This window comes from Loxodonta africana, chromosome 16 (genome assembly GCF_030014295.1).
Source record: "Loxodonta africana isolate mLoxAfr1 chromosome 16, mLoxAfr1.hap2, whole genome shotgun sequence".
In the NCBI taxonomy this organism is placed as follows: Eukaryota; Metazoa; Chordata; class Mammalia; order Proboscidea; family Elephantidae; genus Loxodonta; species Loxodonta africana.
The window spans coordinates 36,729,115-36,752,752 of record NC_087357.1 but is presented as its reverse complement, the minus strand read 5'-3'; the positions used below and the strand labels follow the sequence as shown (position 1 = coordinate 36,752,752).

General features: G+C 49.4%; 1 protein-coding gene across 1 annotated transcript in view; it reads right to left on the bottom strand.

Moving 5' to 3' along the window:
• The window catches only part of SLIT1 (slit guidance ligand 1), a 207,611-nt gene extending 186,056 nt beyond the window's left edge, over positions 1 to 21,555 (bottom strand). The window contains 3 exon segments of the mRNA XM_064269086.1: positions 20,298 to 20,773; positions 20,856 to 21,034; positions 21,465 to 21,555. Of these exon segments, the coding sequence (XP_064125156.1) occupies positions 20,298 to 20,773; positions 20,856 to 21,034; positions 21,465 to 21,555 (746 nt within the window).
• Positions 21,556 to 23,638: the final 2,083 nt, after the last annotated feature.

Here is a 23,638-nt window from a genome sequence, read left to right as displayed (position 1 = left end):
CCCCCACCCCCCCACCCCCCACCTGTCCCCAGCAAACTACCTGGGGACACAGGGAGAAGCTGCAGGGCCTTAAGGCTGTTCCTGCCAGAGTGGCCAAGTGAGGTGAGCTCTCAGGGGCAGGTTCCAGCCTCATTTCTCAGGAAGAACCCAGGATTTGAGCTAACCTGGGCTTCCTGAGCTTCTTGCCACCAGAGCCCACACTCAGTACTTGTCCTTATTGGGCACCTATAATGTGCACGCTCTGTGGTCAGCTCCAAGCATGCACCATCTTATTTCACCCTCACAGCAACTTGTGAAGTGAGTCATGTTCCCTCCAATTTTCTGATGAGAAAACTGAGGCCCAGACTGGTGAAGCAACTTCCCCAGGGCACGCAGTGGTGAGGCCAGGATCAGCTCAGGTCAGTGTGATTCCACGTTCTTTACGTGTGATTCCCTATATTACGATCCCTCATATTGCTGGCCTCTATCGAGTCTGGCCGTCACCACCTTGGACAGAGATGAGTAGTGACTTCGATGCTTTGGGCAGGAAACACTTGCTCAAGGTCCTATAATAAGACGACGTTCCCTACCTAAGCAACAAAATCAGGGAACCCCACCACCCAGCCGGGCTGAGCCAACAGTGTTCTTAGTGGCTAAGAACTTGGGCTCTGGGGCCAGACTGCCCAGCTTCAAATTCCTGCTCCACCAGTACTAGCTGTGTGACCTTAGCTACACTGCTTAACCTCTCTGTGCTTCAGATTCCTCGTTTGTAAAAGGAGGAAAATGACAGAGATGTGGTGAGGTTTAAATGACTTAATATTTGTAAAGTACCAAAAACAGTGCCTGGCACACAGTAAGTGCTCTCTATAGCAGTATCAGGAGCCCTGGTGGCGCAAATGGTTAACTGCTCACCTGCAAGTGGGAGGTTGGCAGTTGGAACCCACCCATTGGCTCCACAGGTAAAAGACCTGGCAATCTGCTTCCATCAAGATTGCAGCCAAAAGGAAGAACACCAAGGTCACACGACAACTAAGAACCCAAGAGACAGAAAGGGCCACATGAACCAGAGACCTACATTATCCTGAGACCAGAAGAACTAGTTGGTGCCCGGCCACAATCGATGTCTGCCCTGTCAGGGAGCACAACAGACAATTCCTGAGGGAGCAGGAGACCAATGGGATACAGACCCCAAATTCTCATGAAAAGACCATACCTAATTTTTAATGGTATGACTGCAACTAGAGGAATCCCAAAGACAATGCTCCCCAGAACTTCTGATGGCACAGGACAGGAACCATCCCCGAAGACAAATCATCAGGCATGAAAAGGACTGATCAGTGGGAGGGAGAGAGATGCTGATGAAGAGTGAGCTAATTAAATCAGGTGGACACTGGAGAGTGTGTTGGCAACTCTTGACTGGAGGGGGGATGGAAAGATAGAGAGAGAGGGAAGATGGCAAAATTGGCACGAAACGAGAGACTGAAAGGGCTGACTTAATAGGGGGAGAGCAAGTGGGAGAAGGGAGTAAGATGTATGTAAACCTACATGTGACAGACTGATTGGAATGGTAAATGTTCACTTGAAGCTTAATAAAAATTAATTAAAAAAAAAAAAGATTGCAGCCAAGAAAACCCTATGGGGCAGTTCTACTTTGTCACATGGGGTCACTATGAGTCGAAATCGACTCAATGGCACCTAACAACAACATATCAGCATCACAAGCTGTGGTTATTTTTACTACTACTATTGCTGTTGTTGTTAATTATAAGGACCATGGCTCCACCTTGTGTTCCCAGGCCCCGCTCAGGCTGGTGCTTGACTGGCAGGGCCAAGCTGGGCAGGGAGGGCCCACTACTCATTCCCCTGCAGGCTCCAGGACTCAAAAGACAAGGGAAGATGCCATTCTCTCTCTTCCAAAAGTGAATGGTCCACACCCACCCATCTCCCCAAGGAGGAAAAATACTCTAATGGCAAACGGCCCTGACTTCCATCAGCTCCTGTGTGGTCCTAACCTGAGAGGAAAAACCTCAGTGGTGAAAGACTTCTGAGAAAATCCTCTGAAACAAAGTTACCAAAGAAAAAACAAAAAACACACGAGGATTTCTTGAATCCTCTCAGGAAACAAGAATTTGATCTCAGGCACCTGGGTGTTTGTGATAAACCAAAAGAAACCCTCGGATTTCCTAGGGCTGCAGGAACAAACACCTTGAGCCCCTTGCAGGGTGTTCTGGGGGGCCCCTGTGCCTCACAAGTGTTTCTCACCTGGAGCTCCAACCACTCCTGGTGCTTGTTCCCTCGGGGACCAGAACATTCCCAGAGCGGCCCAAACCTGCAGCTGAGAGGGGGCACAAAGGGAGGCCCTCTGACCCCTCCCTTCAGGTCTCCAAAAAATAAACACAGACACTCTAAACTGTGAATGAGACAGGCCTCCTGGACTCCAGAACTGAACACCTCAGTTCTTTGAAAACGTAGCCTGGCAAACCCACATAGCTAACTGTCTGCAGTCAAACGGGGGGAGAGCTGAGGGGTGAAAGCATTTCCCTACCCAGCCACCACTGGGACAGCGGTAACAGGGGCCCACAAGATGCTCACGCCCCAACCTGTAGGCTGGCCCATGTGCCATCCCCACCACCACCAATACCCAATCCACGTCTCCGTCATGGCACCCAGAGCCCCACAGAGCAGCCTAGCCACATTCCCCACATTCTATCTGGCTCCCCTCCAACCTGTTCTCCAAGCCTAGCCAGCAGGACCTTTTCAAGACTCAAATCTGTTCATGTCACTCCCTCCTTAAACACTTCAATGAATCCCATTGTTGTTGGAATAAAGACGAAAATCTCCCGAACAGATCTGTGAGGCACTCTCCATACCAATTCAGCCCTGTCTTGCCCCACACTCATCCGTTTTGGTTCCACAGGGCATTTCAGATCCTTACTCGCTCCCTCCTGTCACAGGGCCTTTGCACTTGCCATCCCCACTGCTGGGAATGTTCTTCCCTTCCTCTTTGCCTAATTAACTCCAGCTTTTCCTTCAAATTGGTTAAACCTCTCCACCGCAGCCCACAGAGCACCCCAGCCCTCTCCTCTGTAGCACAATTTAGGGACAATTTTATATTGATGTGGGGGACCTTGACTGACAGCTCATCTCCCGCATGAGATTATAAACTACTTGAGGGCATAGACTGTGTCCTTCCCCCCCGCTCACTTTTTTATCCTTAGGGCCTAACACAGTACATGGCATATAATAGATATTTCAATAAGTATTTCTTGAATGTATGAATGAATTTGCATTAAAGCTGGCATACTTCACAGGAACAGGAACAGGATAGAGAATGTGTAGCTAACCTCCTCCATGAACAGCTGCCTCCTTTGCCTTGAGGCCAGAAGAACTGGACAGTGCCTGGCTACTATTATTGAATGTTTTGATCAAAGATTCTATAGAAGAATCCTGATCAAAAGGGAGAAAATGCAGAGTAGAATTTGAAATTCTCATAGAATCCAGACTTTCTGTAGGCTGGTTGAACCCCTGAAACTACTGCCCTGAGATAATCTTTAAACCTTGAACCAAAAATACCCCCTGAATCATCTTAAAACCAAACAATAGTTTAGCTTAACTAGTGAAGAATGTCTGCCTTGAACATCGTGCTCTTTCTAGATCTACCTATACAGGATCAAACTGACAAAAACAACTCAAAGATTAGATAGGAAACTTAGGGGCCAGAGAGTTTATGTTAATGGTGGAGGAATAACTCAGAAGAAGTGGCTAAGAATGGTTGCACAACTCGAAGAATATAATCAGTGTAACTGAATTGAACATGTAGAAACTGTTGAATTGGTGTAGGCTTTGCTGTGTATGTGCTCAACAACAACAACAACATACATTTTTTAAAAACTGTCATATTTCAAATAGCATTCGGAGGAGTGGGTTTTCCATGTTTTCCTTCTCCCCTCTCCAAGATAAAAAAAATACACTAAATAAGAAATGTTCTCCTCCAATGGACATTATCCAAGAAAATCTCCATACACAAAGGATACTGCCAAGTTTCCAGCAACTTCCTCTCTTCCAGTTCCTTCCATTCTCACAAGTTACCTGATATGAGCAGGAATATAGTGCCTGTAAGACCCAAACTTCCAAGCAAGAAAGCTGGGTCATTCCAGCATTTTCAGTAGCAAAGAAGAACAGAAGACTATCTCCCTCCGATTCAGGGTCTCTCTCAGGCATCCAGAGAACCAGGGCTGCAGGTGGAGCAGGGGTAGGTACCTTCCATGGGCCAGGCACCGTCCTTGTTGTTTCACAAACATTAGCTCCATGTAATTCTCACAACACCCCTAGAAGATGGGGGGTCATTACACCATTTTACAGATGAGGAAACTGAGGCACAGTAGGTTAAGTGGCAGAGTTGGGAGGCCAATCTAGCTCGTACAGCAATCCAATAAAATAGCTCAAGCCTTGGAGTCACAGGCCTGGGCTCAAATCCCAGCCTCACGGTTATGTATTCTGTGACCATGGGCAAATCACTTCATCTCTCTGAGCCTCACTTCCTTATGCATAAAATGGGGAAATAACATTATGTACCCGTTAAAGTTGCAGGAAACACAGGAGTCTAGCATGTGGTTTAGTGAGGGTAGTAATGAGGATCTGCCTAAATTCAGTGGTTGAAGTAGGAGTTATTGAGAGTTTGGAAGGTACAATAAGCCTGGGGATTTAGGAAATGTGAGGGTTAATGGAAAAGGAGTTGGATAACAGAGGGCCCCACGTTCAAGACAAAACTCTGCTTGAAAACATTATGCTAAGTGAAAGAAGTCAGTCACAAAAGACCATATTATATGACTCCATTTACATGAAATGGCCATAATAGGAAAATCCATAGAAACAGAAAGTAGGTTAGTAGTTTCCTAGAGTTGATGGTGATGGGGAGACATGGGGATAATAGCTTAAGGGCACAGGGTTTCTTCTGAGGTAATGAAAATGTTTTAAAATTGACCGTGGTGATGGTTGCACATATCTGTGAGCACACTAAAAACCACTGAATTGTACCCTTTAAATGGGTGAATTATGTGGTATGTGAATTTTATCTCAGTAAAGCTATAAAGCTATAACTTAAAAAACAAAACACATTTGAGCAGTCAGGACCTGCTGTAGTGAATCCTGCCGACTAAGCCAATTGTATCAAACCAGTCCAGGGAGGATGAAGTCACCCACTTCGGATGCCAAATGTGTGGTGGATAATAAATCCCGCTCCACACGTCCACTGCATCCTGTAGAAATCTCAGCTTCCCTTTCCTGGTCAGTTCAGACCCCAGCTGCCAATGCAGCCCTTCCTTTCTCATTTCCATTCACCTGGGGCTAGGCCAGCGGGTACTGGCCCCTTCTCTATTTCTTATGCTTGGTAATCCATTGGAATGACTCACAAACTACAGGGAAAGGGCTATCTTTAATCTAGCAGAAAAAGGATACAAGCACATAGGTGAGGTCCAGGAGGGACCTGAGCCTCCATGTCCCCAGGGAATCCTGCATCCAGACCCCACTGTCAGTTTCCATGCCTCCATGTTCATTATCTGCCAGCTATTCTCCATGTACAGCCTGCCCCAAGCCTCTGAGAGGTCACTCACCAGTTAATTCCCTAATGCTGGCCTCCAACTACTATACCACCTCCCTGCCTCCCAACTCTGCTCCACAGTCGCCCTGCATCCCCCAGAGTGGCCACCCCTCTGCCAGCCTGCAACTTGGGTCCACCCCTAAACACATGCAAGCAGGGACCTCCCACTGCTGTTGCCGTCGCCATCGAGTTGATTCCAACTCATAGCAACCCTGTAAGACAGAGTAGAACTGCCCCATAGGGTTTCCAAGGAGCAGAGCGGCCGTAACTCTTAACCACTGCGCGACCAGGGCTCCTGGCAGGGACCAGTCATGGCTAATTTGCCTTTATAGTCCCAGTGCTAGGCACTGACCAGTGTTTAGTAGGTGCTGAATGAATGTCTGATAAATGACCTAATGGGTGAATAAATGACTGAAAGAGGCCAGGCCTTTTAAGGAGATGTGTAGAGCAGTAGTCACACTTAAAAACTAAGTGCAAACAGGTCTCTGAGTTGTAAGACCCCCGGGGGACCCTAAAAGCATCATTTATGCGCCAGCTCCTCATCTGAGTCATCTCCTCATCTGTAAAGTGGGAGTAAATAATGCCTTCCTGACAGGGCTGTTATGAGGGGTAAACAGTGGATGGAGTAAAGCGTCTCACTTTGTAAGTGGTGACACCGCCACCTCACACTGTGGTGGGTGTGCTGTTGGAAGCCACACCACCAGCGTTGCAAATACTAGCAGAGACACCTGTGATGGACAGGTTTCAGTGGAGCTGCCAGACTAAGACAGATGAGGAACAAAGACCTGGCAATCTAATTCCAAAATTAGCCAGTGGAAACCCTACAACAGAACAGGACATTGTCCAATATAGGGCTAGAAGATGAAGCCCCTAGATTGGAAGACACTCAAAATACTCAATGGCCACAACAGTGGACTCCAACACACCAACAATCGTGAAGATGGCGAAGGACCCGGCAATGTTTAGTCCTGTTGCACATGGGATTGCCACGAATCAGAAAGGACTCAACAGAAACTAACGACCACCACAAACACCACCAAACTCCCTCTCTCCAACTGGTTCTTCTCTGACCTGTCACCAGTCCTCCCCCTTCCCAGTGCTCTGGCCCCCTCCTCTCCACACTCTGCGCCCACCACCCTCTCCGCTGACTTCTGTCCTCTGCCTGCAACAGGGCTCCAGCCCAACTGCCTCCCCACTGCACACAACTCTCTCCTGAGCTCGCTCGCCCTTGGAGATCCTGCACTTGTTCTCTCTGGCTGCGAACTTTCTCACCACCTACTCCCTCCCGACCATCTGGCTTCTGCCTTCCACTTCCCCCAGGAAACTGTTCTGCCCAGCTTTGCCAGTGACCCCTCTGCCCACCCAACCACCAGTTCCCAAATCTTTCCTTGGACCTCATTCTTGGACAGACTGACTGTTCTCAACACTGCTAACCCTCCTTCCCCTCTCCAAACTCCTTCTTTGCAATAACTACTCAGTCCTGGTTGGACTCCACAGACATTTAGCCAGTGCTCATCCTCCTCCTCCTTCCCAGCCATCTCCTCCTTTGTCTCCTTCCCTTCCCCTCGCCCTCTTAATGTAGGCAGAAGCTAAAGGGAGTCTTCCTGAGTGTTCGAACGATGTGCTTTCTTCGCCAAGGAACTCAAGCACCACTGCAGTGTTTCTCAAACTGTATTCTGAGCACCTCCCGAATGAGAATCACCCGAGTCACCTTTGCCAAAGATCTACTGAATCAGCATCTCTGGGGACCAGCCTTGAAGTCTGCATTTTATACAAGTTTTCCAGGGGATTCTTATTTCCACCAGTTTCTGTTCCACTGCTCCTGCGGTTTCAACCACTTCCCCAGGAGGCCCTCCCAGCTATCTCTCCAGCCTGAACACTGTACAGACCAATCATAATCTATACTTCTTGATGGTCTTTTTTCACTTAGATGCTGTCTTAGTTATCTAGTGCTGCTATAACACAAACACAAGTGGATGGCTTTAACAAACAGAAGTTTATTATCTCAAAGACTAGATAGTAGACCAGAAGTCTTAATTCAGGGCGCCAGGGCCAGGGGGAAGCCTACCTCTGTCAGCTCTGGAGGAAAGTCCTCCTCAACAATCCTTCCCTGGTCTAGGAGCTTCTCAGCACAGGGATCCCAGGTCTAAAGTACACGCTCTGCTCCTGGCACTACTTTCTTGGTGGTATGAGGTCCCCCTGTCTCCCTGCTTGCTTCTGTCTTTTATATCCCAAAAGATATTGACTCAAGATACAACCTGATCTTATAGATTGAGTCCTGCCTCATTAACATCATGGAGGTAGAATTTACAACACATTAGGAAAATCACATTGGATGACAAAATGGTGGACAATCACGCAATACTGGGAATCATGGCCTAGCCAAGTTAACACACATCTTGCGGGGATACAATTCAATCCATAACAGATGCTTATTGACAATTCAAACGAAATGTGCAAAAGCCAACTTTATGGTTTCTCCTCCAGGATTGGCCACCCTCCCCATTCACAAGACTGTTTTCCAAAGTACAAACCTTAGGGTCCCCATGACATTTCCACTTGCTCTCTCTGCGCTCTCTACCTAGATCCAGACCTGCTTCCTCTCATATCTGGGCCTCTGCAGTAGCCTCCTAACTCTACAATTGTATTATTTTCCTACTGCTGCTACCACAAGTCACCCATTGCCATCGAGTCGATTCCAGTTCCTAGTGACCCTATAGGACAGAGTAGAACTGCCTCATAAGGTTTCCAAGGATCAACTGGTAGATTTGAACTGCCAACTTCTTGGTTAGCAGCCAACCTCTTAACCACTGCTCCACCAGAGCTCCACCACAAGCTTAGTGGCCTAAAATAACACATTCATTATATTATAGTTCTGGAGGTCAGAAGTCCAAAGTCAGTCTCACTGGGCTAAAGTCAAGGTGCTGACAGTGCTGGTTCCTTCTGGAGGGGAGAATCCATTTCCTTGCCTTTTCTAGAGTCTAGAAGCCACCTATATTCCTTGGCTCATGGCCCCTTCCTTGCACCACCTCAGCCTCCTTCTGCTGACTCTCATCCTCCTGTCTCCCTCTTATAAGTACCCTTTGATTACATCCAATTTACCTAGATAACCCATGATGAACTGCCCAATCTCAAAATCCTTAACTCGATTGCATCTGCAAAGTCTCTTTTTCCACATAAGGTAACAGATTCACAGGTTCCAGGGTTTGGGACATGAATACCTTTGGGACCATTTATTCAGCCTACCACAGGACCATATTTTCTAAAGTAAAGGTCAGAACCCGTGAAATGTCTTACCAAAGACTTTAAAAAAAAAAAAAAAAAACTCGTTCAACACACACTTTTTTTTAGCACCCACTATGCACCAGGCAAAGATACATGAGACACATACCCTGCCCTCAGGGAGCTCAAAGCCTAAAAATCTACTTTATTAAAAAAAAATAAAATTCTCTTCCTTACAGAAATATTTCAATTAACAAATGTAGGAGGAATAAGGGAAATAGAAAAGCACAATTGCATAATACTTGTAGCAGGCAAGATCCACTGATGGATGCTAAAATTAAAAAAAAAAAAAATTAGCAGATGCAAATTTGGGGACAACAGAATATTTGCATAGTCGCAAACTATCTCCCCCCAAATATTTGTTAATTACAAAGTGAAAGATAATAACTTTACAGTGGAGAAACCTGGCCAACACCATCGTAACCAAGAGATCAAAGTTAACAACACCGGTAATTAGACGTATTGACATCATGTTGTTGTTGGATGCCATCGAGTTGATTCCAACTCATAACGACCCCATGTGACAGAGTAGAACTGCCCCATAGAAGATTGTAGGCTGTAGTCTTTACAGGAGCAGGTCACCAGGTCTTTGTACCACAGAGCTGCTGGGTGGGTTCAAACTGCCAACTTCTCTGTTAACAGCCAAGTGCTTAAATATTGCACCACAAGGGCTCCTTATCAACATCATATATTCCCCGATGTCATGCACTGAGAAGCATACTTCACCTCTGCAGCATTCTTGCCAAAAATGCATAATCTCAATCTAATCATAAGAAACACCAGACTAAACCCAAATCAAGGAAGATTCTACAAAATAACTAACCAAAAGTGTCAAGGTCATGAAAAGCAAGGAGAGATTAAAGAACAATCAGTCACGGATTGATGGGAGATATGGCAAATAAATGCAATATGTTAACCTGGATTGGATCCTGGGATTAAAAAAAAAAAAATTAGTGGAAAAATTGGTAAAATCCAAATAAAGCCTGTAGCTTAGTTAATAATATTGTACCAGTGTTAATTTCTTGGTTTGATCATTGTACTTGAGTTACGAAAGACGTTAACATCAGGCGAAGCTAATGAAGGGTACAGGGCACTCTCTACATTATTTTCACAAAGTCTGAAAGGTTTTTTGTTTTGTTTTTTAATTTTAGAAGAATAGAATTACATTAGAGCAAAACTGCCAGAAGCCACAGTCACCACAACCAAGTGGTCTCCCCACTGCCAGTCAGTCACTCTGTGATTTCTTCTCCACGCCAAAGCTAGACAACAGAATTTCTTCAAACACCATTCGGCACTTGCCACTCTCCACTCAAACGAAACCCTGGGTGGCAAGTGCCCAAAGGGTCTTGTCAAAAGGACACAGGAGCCAACTTGGAAGGGCTCCCACTGGCCAAATCTGGGGCACTATGACCACCAGGAACCCTGGGGGTGCAACAGTTAAGAGTTCAGCTGCTAACCAAAAGGCCATTGGTTCGAACCTGCCAGCAGCTTCACAGGAGAAAAGACCTGGCGATCTGCTCCAGTAAAGACTTCAGCCTAGAAAACCATATGGGGTAATTCTACTCTGCCCTATATAGGGTCACTATGAGTCGAAATCAACTCAACAGCCTACAACAATGACAACAACATAACCACCAAAAAAAAAAAAAAAAAGTAATGATAGCTACAAATTACAACACAATGAATAAAATAATAATCCATGAGTCCATACTATTATAAACAAACAAGCAAGCAAGCAAATGGGAGAGAAGCGAAAGCTCTTCCTTACAGTAGAATGCCAACTAATAAACACAGAAGTTATGATGGAGTTAAAAAATCGCCAGTGGATGCCAAAACTAGTGGGTAAAAGTTTGATGAGGAACAAGATACTTACATACCCTCAAAGTACCTCCCCACAAATGACTTATTACTAACAAAAGGGGAAATGGTAACTTTTAAGAGAGAAGTCTTCTAGACAACAGCATACCAAACGATCAAAGCTAAAATCACCAATATTGGGACAAGCTGACATGTGCCTTCTGACACAACTTCACTTAGTATTCCTGCCAAAAGTATATAACTCTGAAGGTGATATGAGGAAAGATGACACAAAGCCTGACTGAGGGACGTTCTGCAAAATTACTGGCCTGTACTCTTAAAAATGTCAAGGTCAAGAAAAACAAAGAAAGGCCAATGAACTATTCCAAATTAAAGGAGAACAAAGAGCCATGACAACTAAATACAACGTGTGATCCTGGACAGGATTCTGGATCTAGAAAAATAAAATAGCCATGTTGCTGTTAGTTGCCATCAAGTCAGTTCGGACTCAGGGCAACCCCATGTGCGCAGAGTAGAACTGCTCCATAGGGTTTACAAGGCTATGACCTTTCAGGAGCAGATTGCCAGGCAGATGCTGGCATAGTGGTTAAGTGCTACAGCTGCTAACCAAAGGGTCGGCAGTTCAAATCTGCCAGGCAGTCCTTGGAAACTCTACAGGGCAGTTCTACTCTGTCCTATAGGGTCGCTATGAGTCAGAATCGACTCGACGGCACTGGGTTTGGTTTTTTTGGTTTTTTGATCTTCAGATGTACCTCTGTGTAGTTTGGAACCGCCAACCTTCTGGCTAGTCAAGCACTTAACCCATTGTCGCCACCCAGGGACTCCGAAATTGCCATGAAAAGTTATTGTTGGGACAATCAGTGAAATCTGAATATGAACTTCAAATCAGATAATAGTATTATATCAATCATAAATTTTATAATTTAAATAGCCTTACTGTTCTTAGAAAACACACACTGAAATATTTAGAGGAAAAAAGTTACAATGTCTTCAAACGACACTCAAACAGTTCAGCAAAAAATTATGTGTGTATATATATGTATATACAGTCATGCGTCACATAACGTCCATTAGGGCAATGTTAAGGTAAGTCCGTGGTCCCGTCAGGTTATAAAAGAGTTTAGAAATTCCAGTGGGAGAACAGGACGCAGCAGATGCACCTTGCTAAGCACCGAGATCTGGTCTGCCTCTCACTAGCTCTCCAGGACCCACCTGGGGCAGCAGGGGGAGGGGGTCTGGGCGCCCATCTGCCTCTGCCTGTCCCACCGCACTCACCTCAAGCAGGGACCACACAGACGCCTCCGGAGCCACTGAGGGGATGCTGCCCTGAGGCCACAGCCCCACTGGGCCAGGTGCCCTGCACGTGACATTCCTATCTGAGGCTGAGGTTCCTCCAGCCTAAAGGTCCTGGCTGTGGCGGTGGCGGGAGGAGGAGGAAAGATGGCTGGGGAGCAGGCAGAAGTGGAGGAAGAGGAGGCAGAGGAGGGGCAAGTGGGGCTGAAAGAGTTTAAAGACCATTAGAGGGAACTGGGAAGGCAGGCGGGGGGTGGGGGGAAGGAAGGGAAGGAAGTGATTGGCCAGCTGCAGCTCCCAAGACTGAGCGTCCACTACTCAGGACCGGTGCCGGGGAGCCGGGGGAATGCAGGGGAAGCCCGTTCTCCTGAAGTCCCTCGACTTGGTGGTGCAGGTCTCAACTGCCTAGGACCATCCTGTGCACCTCTCTCCTGTATATAATATGGTGTTCTCACAACATCCAAATCACATAATGTACTGCAAAACATAGATGTTAAGTGACACATACCTGTATACAGGCGTGCACGTGCACACATACACACACATATATATACACAAATACATGCATATACATAGATACATACACATACATGTATGTGTGGGGAGAGGAAGAGTAGGGTAGGGAAGACTGGAAAATGATCAAACAAATGGGGCAAATTATAAACAATTGACTATGAGTAAGGAATATACAGGAGTCCCTGGTACATTTTGTTGCATCTCTTCACTAAGTTTGAAATTATATCAAAACATAAAATTACAATGGGCACAGGATCTTTTCTGGGTGATAGAAATATTCTAAAATGGGATTGTGGTGATGGTGACACTCTTCTGTGAATTTATTAAAAATCAATGAACTATAAAACAATAAAATTAAAAAATAATTTAAAGGTATGCACGCACACACAAACTCTCTGGTGGTGCCCCATCTCCCAGCCCCATAGCCTGGGGCCTACCCATTTCTTGAATCTCCTCCCCCAGAACTGGACAACACAAATCCTCATGCCATCACCTGGCTCAGTTCCTCACCTCCTTCCCAAAAATACGGCGCACACTCTCAATTCCTCCAAATTCCCTCTGCCTACCTTGCCTTCGGAAACGCTGGTGGCGTAGTGGTTAAGTGCTACGGCTGCTAACCAAAAGGCTGGCAGTTCGAATCCACCAGGCGCTCCTTGGGAACTCTACGGGGCAGTTCTACTCTGTCCTATAGGGTCACTCTGTCCTATAGGGACAAGACTGAGGTAGGTTCTCTACCTACCTCAGTCTTGTCCAAACCTCAAGGCCCTCTTCCATCACTATAGCCATCCTTCAAGATCTTTCACTCTAACAAATGACTCCTATCATGCTCGTCTCTAACGTTGATAAAGCACTGACTACGTGCCAGCCATTATTCTAAGCACTTTACATGGATTCTCTCACTGAACTTCACAGCCTACGAGGTAGGCGCTATCACTGGCCCCATTTTATAGATGAGGAAACCGAGTCTCTAGTGGCCTGTCCAAGATCTCTCAGGTGGTAGTTGATGGAGCCAGGACTCAAACCAGACCTTTCTTGCACCAGAGTCTGTGCTGGTAGCCACCATGCTCTTTGTCCTCAGACCTCCTTACACGTTTGTCCTTTTGTGGACAGACCCCACCAGCTCCCTGAGGAGAGTGTCCACACCCCAAACCTCTCTGACACTGCGCTCACGGCAGGTGCCCAACAGCTGTTTGTCAGCCACAGGCCAGGTTCCAGAAAGGCAAGGAGGGGGTTGCGAGCTCCGTCAAAAAGGAGAGCCAATTCTCCACCCTCGAGCACAGCCCAGCTCCCTGGCTACTGCCCAAGGCCCGGCCGTCATCTGCTCTGGGTAATAAGTATTTGTATGGCGATAATTACAGCATTTGGGAAGAAAATCCCATTAAGCAAGAGCCCTGCCGAGCTGCTAATGCCGGCACAGAACTGGAGGCGGCAATTCCGCCAAGTGCCTGTCTGCTCCCAATAACGCAGGAGCTGCCCGTCCCTGCCACCCATCACCCGGCCCCAAAAGAGCACGGCCGCCCCTGCTGGCAGTCTCGGGCAGCCTGGACGCTGACAGCGGCCCCTTGCCTTAGAGAAGGGGCACCGAGGAAGGGCCAGCCGGTCTCAGTGTGCTGCAGGGCTCCCAGGGGACCCAGAGCTCCAGTGAGGGAAAGGGAGAGACTGCTACACTGGGATTCAGCATTGTGAGTGATGCCCAAGTTCCTTTCATGGCCCTGCAATTCCGTCACCTTAATAACAATAATAATACCACCATTTACTGGGCACTTGCCAGGTGCAAAGTGCTTCCTCGTGACACATTTGCATTTGTCATCCTCCCAACCACCCCTCGGAGCAGATTCTATCATCATCCCCACTTCAGGGGCAAGGAAATGGGGGTTCCAAGAAGTCCTGCTTTCCTCCGGAGCACTTATCCTCATTTACAATTCTGTGTTTTTTCTCCTCTTAGGTCATTCATCTTTATGTCCCCTGTTGTTGCGGGGTGCCGTTGAGTCAATTCCAACTCATAGTGATCCCATGTGACAGAATAGAGCTGTCCCCTAGGGTTTTCTTGGCTGTAAGCTTTATGGAAGCAAATGGCCAGGTCTTTCTCTGGAGGAGCCACTGGGTGGGTTCGAACCACCAACCTTGCGGTTAGCAGCCAAGTGCTTAAACATTGTGTCACCGGGCCTCCTTTCTATCTCCACTGCTGAACTGAAACTCGGCAAGAGAAGAAGTAGAGCCCGTTTCTGCTCAGCACTATTCACTTGGCACAGCGCAGCCCTTCAATAGATATCTGTTGAATAAAAGAAAACCCACTGACTCATAGCAACCCTAAAGGACAGAGTAGAACTGCCCCATAGAGCTTCCAAGGAGAACCTGGCAGATTTGAACTGCCAACCTTTTGGTTAGCTGCGGTAGCATTTAACCACTACGCCACCAGGGTTTCTGTTCAATGAGTGAATTAAACCCATAATTTGCCCAGGGTCACCTAGGTGGTGAGTGGCAGAACAGAGCTAAAACTCAGGCCATTGGGCTCCACCCTCTACCCTGCAGACTGCCCTGTCCCATCTCTAAATCCCAGGGAAGGGGGCAAAGATGCCCAGGGGCTGAGGAAAAAGCCCGCTGAGGGGCTGAGCAGACAGACTCTGGGGGGCAGGGGAGGAGCACCTGGCTGCTCAGGCAACAATCACATCCTTACCTCCCAAGCTCTCTATGCCCCACCTGAACCCTCAAACCTTCATCCTGAGCTTCTCAAATAATAATAATAATATTGCCTAATATTTGAACCACCCTTTACCCCGCACAAAGCATTTTCACAAACCTAGAGCCAAAAAAATTAAACCAGTTGCCATCAGGTCAACTCTGGCTTATGTGACCCCACAGAGTAGAACTGTGCTCCCCAGAGTTTTCAAAGGCTGATTTTTCAGAAGTAGATTGCCAGGTCTTTCTTCCCAGGGTTCCTCTGGGTAGTCTCAAACCTCCAAACTTTTAGTTAACAGGCAAGCACGTTCGCTGCTTGCACACCCAGGGGCTCTCACAAACAGAGGGTGAGTAAATCCTTGCGAAGGCCCTGAAAGGTAGTAGGTGTTAGTTTCCCCAGAGGCGAAGGGAGAGTGGAACACCTTCCACGTTCCCAGCACGGTGCCAGCCCTTGGCACACATTTTCTCGCTCATTCTTCACCATTAACTTGCAAAGCTATCATTATCGCCTTTTATAGATAGAGAAGGAGCCTGAGTGGTGAAAACATTTTGCACTCTGCTGATAACCAAAAGGTTTGTGGTTCAAACCTACCCAGCAGCACTTCAGAAGAAAAATACGGGCAATCTGCATTCCTGAAGATTACAGCGAAGAAAACCCTATGGAGCAGTTCTACTCTGTAACACATGGGGTCACCATGAGTCGGAGCCAACTCAACAGCCCCAAACAACCCACATGGAGAAAGGGGGCACCAGAGCAGGTAGAGTGATTCAACCAGGGTCCTAACACCAGTCATTCAGAGCCAGAGCGCCACTTCTGGCCCCTGTTCTAGACCAGTGTACCTGCTGCTGGACCAAAGCCTGCGAGCAGGAGGTGGCTGCTCCACCATGTGCAGCTTTCCCTGCACAGCACAGGTCTCTGCCACAGGAGACCACAGTGCCCTGCTCAGAGTGTGCAGGCCAGGCAGGCCCCTGTGGCAGAGTTTGTAGACACACCTGGTCGCCTGATCCCACCCACCACGACCACCATCCAATCACTGCTTGAATTTCCAAAGAGGCTCCCCAGGTAATCGGCCTCGGGGTGCCTTGGGCAATCTTCCTTGAGCATGACCCTTCACCTCTGCCCTGGTGAACGGGACCTCCAGACTCAAAGGGGGGCTGAGCCGGGAGAAGGCATGGGCCACCCCGGCTTCTGCAGCACACCCCAGCTAGAGCAGCATGGACAAACTGGTAAGGAGGCCAAGGGGGCATAACAAGGAAGGCAAGAGAACAAGCCCCATGACCTGACAGCAGCAGAATGTGCTGGGCCAAGGGGCAAATGGAAGCCAACCCCTACCGGAGCCCTTTCCACCCTCTCCATCCTCCGACGACCTGCCAGAGGGCCTTATCAATGCCTCTCCCCTCTTCGCACCCACAAGGGGTGCCTAGTGTACAACCGCCCAGGGTGGAGCAAAGAAGCAGTTTCCACACTTACCACACTCTCTTGTCACACTCTCCTGAATACCCTGGTCCAAAAGTCTTTTTTTTTTTTTTTTTTATTACTATTGTTGTTGAGAACATACAGAGCGAAACATACACCAATTTCACAATTTCTACATGTACAATTCAGTACACTTGCAACCATTCTCACCCTCTTTTCTGAACTGGCCCTCCCCCTTAACATAAACTCACTGTCCCCCAAGCTTCCTGTCTGACGTTTTGAGTTGGTGTTGTCAATCTGATCCCCCACCTTGATCAAAAGGAGGAGAAATGTAGAACAGAGCTTCAAATCCTCATAAACTCCAGTCTGGAGCCATTGAGGCTAGATGAACCCCCCAAATGATTGCCATGAGATAATCTTCAAACCTTAAACCAAAAATAGCCCCTGAAGTCTTCTTTAATCCAAAGATTTTTTAAACTAAAAAAAAAAAAAAACCCAACTGAAAGTCAAGATCCTTGAGTGGAAGGGAAAAAAAAAATACAGGCCACAGCTGAGTCCTTCTGAGCCTGGGACCTACGAAGAGATGAAGCTTCCCAGGCCTCCTACCCACCTGTGCTCTGTATTTAATTGTTCTAGTACAGTGAATTATTTAGCAACCCTTCCCCACCCAGCCCACCAGCCCCGCAGCCACTCTGGCTGAACCAATTTCCTAGACAGCTCTGGGGTCTGCACAGCCTCTTCCCACCAGTCCCCACAGCAAACCGATGACAGCTCCTGCCCACTTTGGGGGACGGAGCCTGGGCCCGGAGTTATGGAATATGTGATCATAAAGTTGCCAAGCCTCACAGGCTGCTGTAGAAACTGCCCAGAGGATAAAAGGCAAATGCACAGCTGCAGTCTATAAAAATTTCACAGCCTCTGAAGAAGACGCTGTTTCAGGCTCTGATACCGCACGACACCCGTATTGATTAGAGAGACCATTTGCCACAGTTATTTTAAATCCTTCTGGGCTCTCGCCAATGCCTCTTCCAGGATGTTCCTTTCCCCTTCAAATGGTTCGCTCTTGGCCTGTCTGTTGGAAAGGCAGTTTCCCTCTGCTTTCTACATCCCAATCCAAGAAACTTTATGCACATAGCAAAGACCAGACCTCCTCCCACCCCACCCCCAGGGTAACTCACCCCTGAACTCCAACCCTGAACCCCCCAGAGGAAAATTTCCAAATAGAGAAAGGCCTCCTTAACCCCTCCCAACCTCTCTTTCCAGCCCACTGGACACTGCATGTTTCAGCCACGGGGAAACCCTGGCCCGTTTGCCCATCGAGCCAGGTAAGCTTACACCTGCAGGCTTCTCATTCCTGCCATTCCCTCTGCCAGGACCACCTACCCTCTCTGCTTGGCAAAATCCAACTTAACCACTAGTGTCCTGGCAGAATGGCCCAGCCTCTGAGAAACCTCTTCATCCCAGAAAAGGGCTTCCCACCCAATGCTCCCACTCCCAAGGCTGCAGGTCTGGCCCTTTCCAAGAGCTTACAGCTGGTTGTCCCCTGTCTGGTCCTCTAAACTGTATGTCTCTTGAAGGCAGAGACTAGCTCACTCCCTACTGGAGCCTCAGCACCCAGGGCACTTTCTGGTTCCCTTACATTTTCTGACTTAAATAATGAGACTCCTCTCCTGACCCTATCATAATAATGGCACCCACTTAGAGAGCATCATAACATACCAGGCACTTCCTAAACATTAGCTTCCGTCCTCACAAGAACCAAAGGCATTACGTATCAATAGCCCCATTTTCCTGATAGAAAGCAGGAAGGCTCAGAGAAGTTAAGTAACTTGCCCAAAGTCACACAGCTAATAAGCAACAAAGCTGAGGCTCCAACTCAGGCAGTGTAACTCCCTCCCAGAGGCCCAGCTCTTTCCTCTGAACGAGGAAATTTCACTTCCATTTCATCCTGACCACTAAACGGCTTAAGAGTTCACAAAAGTCAAAACAGTGTCCTAAAAACTAATGGTGGTGAAAGGGCAAGGACTGAGGAGATGACATCAAGATTTGAGATCAAAAGCAAAGGAGAGGGGTCAGTGTGTCCCAGATCTAGGCTGCTACCAGGGTAACAGCTGCAGGATGAATGCCCCCACGGTCAGACAACAGGACCAGCCATAGAGGGTGGACCTGTACCCTAAGGGTCCTCTGAACTGGCTTCTGTCCTTGGTTCCTCTCCAGGTCCACAGAGGCTGAAGCACACACTCCCCTAGGGAATCTTGGTCCAGCCTCTCCCCCTCCACCATTTCCCCCTCACCCCACAACACACATGCTCATACACACACACATTGATGCCCATTGAGGCACAGAAGATTGCAAATTCTCCAAAACCTCCGAAGAAATTTTTCAGACTCAGCCAAGAAGAGTCTAGGTCAAATGTATCTCACTAATTGCTGACCTGGGTATGGAGTTTGATCCCAGAGACCACTCTTCCCAGGGTCAGATTTCTGCCTCTGACCAGCTGGGAGCTATGAAAATGTGCTCAAAAGTTATCAAAATATGTCTGCCTTTCTTGCGAGCCACTGCAGTCGCCAGGAGTGTGGGAAGAAGGAGTAGGCAGGTTTCAAAGGAAGCACAGTCTTCTCCAAAGTCCAGTTAAAACATCTCCTGTGTAGTAACCAACCTCTGTGAGCGGCACAAAGGCGCTGCATGTGACCAAACATCTACACACTGGGCCCACGAACGGGGCTCTCACAGCCTCGGACACCGAGGGGGTATGACAGGTCCTGTGAATTCACATCGACACACAATCTGCAGAAGAATCTCCAAAAACAAATTTTACAGGTCTGTAAACACACACACACAGGCTAACTACACACACGCACAGATACGCTATGAAGCTCAGCGGATTTAGAAAGGGCTGAGTTTCCTCAAGAATTCAGAAGTGGGAGAGAACAAGGGGAGGAGAAATGATGGTTTTTAGGACTTGTCATGTTCAATTTTTTCACCCTGGGGTCCCCCACTCCAAGCTTCTGACCTCTCCACATTATTCACCAGGTCCTTCCAGGACACACCTACCTCCTCGCTAGGTGCTGCATGTAACATTCCCCAAGCCCCAAGCCCAAAGCCCTTAGGTCCCATTGTCTGTCTGGGTTGGGGATGGTAGGATCTGAGAGGGGTAGCCAGGTGGGGGACCAATGCCTGACAGCGAGGGAAGAATACTTACCTTGCTGGGGCAAACAATGGGGAGGGGGCGAAGACTAAAAGCTTTTACCCAATCCCATCATGTCACCCATCACTAGCCCTGGGAGCCCAAACCCACACACCCCACCCAGAGCACATCCCAAGGCCCATGTGTGCAAAAGGAGATCTTATGCCCAGCGAGTGAGGGAAGCTTCCTTCCTGGCTGCCAGAAAGGCTTTCTGGCACAAATTCGCAGGCACCCTGTGGGAATAAAGTGCTGGCGCAGTGGGAAGGGCCTGACTGTGCTGAGCGCGGGTGCAGGTGTGAGGATGGGGAGCTAACATCCCGGCGAGGACCATTTGAATCCCCGGAAAAGGGAAACAACTGTTCCCTTGCTCCTGGCTCAGGGAAGACCCTCTAAGGCACTGGCCCGTCTAGTGTCTGCGCAGCTGGGGCCACAAAGGTCCTGCTCCCACCCCCGGTCCTGAATTGGGTCTGAGTTGGGAGGGCAACCTCGGGTCTCCCTGTGGGCCAGGGGGTGGAGGCCATACTCACAGGCGCTCGGTGCTCCGTGGGATGTTCTTAGGGATGGCCTGAAGCCCCGTGCCGTGGCAGTCCACCGTGGTGCCAGTGCAGGTGCAGAGGGCGGGGCACGCCGTGGCACCCAGGCGCCACGCAGCTGCCCACAGCAGCAGCCAGAGCTCGGGCCGGACGAGCCACGCCAAGGGCCCCTTCCAGGGCATCAGCACCATGGTGCCCTCGCCGCGTCTCGCTTGCGTGCCAGACGGCTACAGCCGCTTACCATCCCCGTTCGGGGCCGCCTCCAGGTGCAGTCCCAGGGCAAAGCCACCGAGGAGACCGCAGGCCTGTGCTCTGCGCCCTTGCGGGCTAGGAGGCACCTTGCTCCTCCAAGCGACGGCGCCTGTGTGCGGACGCAGGAAGGGCGCCTCGGGCGGAGGGCGCTCGGCTCCTCTCCTGTTTCTCTCTGGCTCCTTCTCCCTCTCTCCCTCCCTCCAGCTCCCAACTGACTGCTGCAAGGAGGAAAATGGGCAGGCTCCGCGCGCGCACGCACCCCGCGCGCACACACACACACTCACATACACACTCTCACACCCGCAAGCTCGCCCCCACCCGGCAGTCATCCATCAATCGAAAAGCACACATCCAAGGCCAGACTCCTCCCAGCTCCCGGGCGCCCCCGGCCCCCGCCTCCCGACGACCACTCGGCCGCGGCTGTGAGTCGCGTACAGTTTCAAAGGTGGAACCTCCGAGGCACAGCGAGCTGACTGGGGCTGCGGGGGAGGGAAGTGGGGCCCCGACTCGACCTGTCCGGTGCTGGCCCTCGCCGGCCGCACACAAACCCCGAGGACGCGCACACTTAGAAGCACGCACCTCGGTACCGGCAGCCTCAGCTGCTAGTCCAGAGAGGAAAGACAGCCTTATTTTGCTGTCTCGTCTCCTCCCCTGGGGACACAGCCAAGCTTCCCGCGAGGACGACGGAAGCGGCCTCCAGGCCCCACCAGACTTGCTTTGTCAATTTTTGGTGAAAGGAATCTCCGAGCCCCAGATGGCCTCTCCAAGCCACCTACCTTAGTCTTGTACCTTAGGGCGGAGGCTTGGCGGAGCACTAGGCCAAGTACAACTGTCCCTCCCTCAACACATTCTCCGCAGAAGAAGGCAGCAACCCCACTTCACAGAGGGGAGAGCTGAGGCCAGCCATACCAGGTTGAGAAAGATCCTGATTTGTACATTTGCACACCTGGGAGATGTCATTTCTGTCATCGACAGCTACACTGGCTTCCTGCCGGGTCATCAGTAGGCGGTTGGAAACCTAGCAAATGTCCAATAGTATTCCACCATCTTTAACAGGTGAAAACAGATCAAAACTAGTATTCAGGGTAACCTGGAAAGGGGAAAATATCATCAAAGAACAGCAGAGAGGGGGCTGGAAAAGGGCTGGGGAGGCCTGCTCCCAGGAGGAGAGCCCTGACCACCTAGACCAGACCCCAGACCTTTAAAAAGTCTTTTGGGCTGGGACTTATTTCACTCTGAGGTAGACGTGCACAGGGTTGTGGGTTTGGGTGTGGATGAGATATCCAGGTGGGGAGACAATTAGCCTCCACCCCAGAAAAGATGAAGGACCTCCCCAAACCAAGGGCAGCTGTTGTTTGTTGGTGCCCGGTGGAACCCAGGCATCCATCTGTCTGCTGGGCCAGCCTCTGGTGTAAGGCTGCCTACAACCGGATAAGAAGAAAGAATTGAGCGTCTCAAGAAGCGCCTGCCTCACAGGAGTTGGTTACCTGGGTTTCCCCTTGGGAAAAAACAAAAGGAAAGGTAGCTGGATCTGAGAGGTGGCCAAGAGTAGGCACAATGTGGATAAAATTGGGGAGGAGGGAGAGTCTAGGATCCACAAGATTAACCCTTATCGCCCACCATGTACCAAAAGGTTACAGTTTTCCTTTTCCATCTTGATGAAAATTTTGCAGTTATCTCCACTGTCACAGCCCAGATAGAACTGTGACCAGTACCTCCTGAACTCACAACTAACATGGCTGCTTTTATGGGCTTTGACACTTCTTTTTTTCCTTCTTGGAAAGTTTTCATATCCCCCTGCCCATGACCTGCCTCCAAGACCATGGGTTCTTGAGCCTCAATCCAATGACAACTCTAAGGAGGAGCCTTTCTCAGGGGTTCTGGTGTGGTGTGGTTTTAGGGAACCTTCCCACAAACCTCTGGAGAGTGCAAATGGTTATCGCTCTTGGCTACTAATCAAAAGGTTGGAGGTTAGAGTCCACCCAGAAGCACCTCAGAAGAAAGACCTGGCAATCATTTCAGAAAAAATCAGCCATTGAAAACCCTGTGGAGCACAGTTCTACTCTGACACACATAAGGCCGCCATGAGTTGGGGCCATCTTGGTGGCCACTGGCTCACCGGTTCCCACAAATCAGGTCAGAGCTCTGCAGCCTGCAGGGGGCCCTCTCCTCTCTTCCTCACAAACTCCTGTCCCTCCTCCACAGGGGTTCAGCCACGCCTCCCTCATGGAGCTCCCCAGATGCCTCAGGAGCCAGGGCCAACAAAACCCAGTTAAATCCTCATTCCTCTGCGCCTGCTGCTTTGTTTATTCCCTCGAAGCAGAAGCACGTTAAGTCTGGAACTCTGTTTACTTACGAGGCTGCTTCTCCAGACACTCCCCCTGGGGCAGAGACAGCCCTGGTAGCTTCCTCACTCTGGCACTTACCCTAGCACCTGGCACTTAGTAGGCCTGTCATAAATGACACTCAAACTATTGAAGATGTCTGGTCTCCAATCTTCCGCTCTAGGGTGCCTCCCTGGCCCTGACCTCAGAGGGCCCCTAGGAAGCCAGGCCCCATGTGGGGAAGGGGCAGGGTGTTGATTAATCAGGCTATATGCTCTGGGGTCCTCGGAGTGGTGGGGTAAAGAGTGTGAGGAGAGGTGGGAGTGTGCAGGGTGCTGCAAAATCAGCCCTGCCTGCCATCCCTAGGGCTAGCCTCTACCCTAGAAGCTTCCAGACTAGCCTGGACAGTGAATCCCAAGCAGGCATGGAGCCAAGTTGTCACAGCCTGGCAAGGCCTGGCCTTTCTTTTGAAGGGGGGAAGGAAAGAGGCGCCCTCCCCTCAGACCCAGGACAAAGACTCCCCACACCAGCCCATCAGGGGAGGCCCTGCCCCAGCAGCCAGGCAGCTCCCCAACTTGGCTCCCATCCTCAGTTCCTCCACCGCAGAACCTGGCCAGCTCCCCAATTTGGGAGGCAGCTCGCCATGAATGCACGCAGCTCATTAGCGTCCCCAGCACATTTACTCGTTAAACAACTGCCTGGCCTGCCGCACACCCCCAAGCCCCCCTTTGCTTTTTCAGTTTCCTCTCCTGTGCCCCT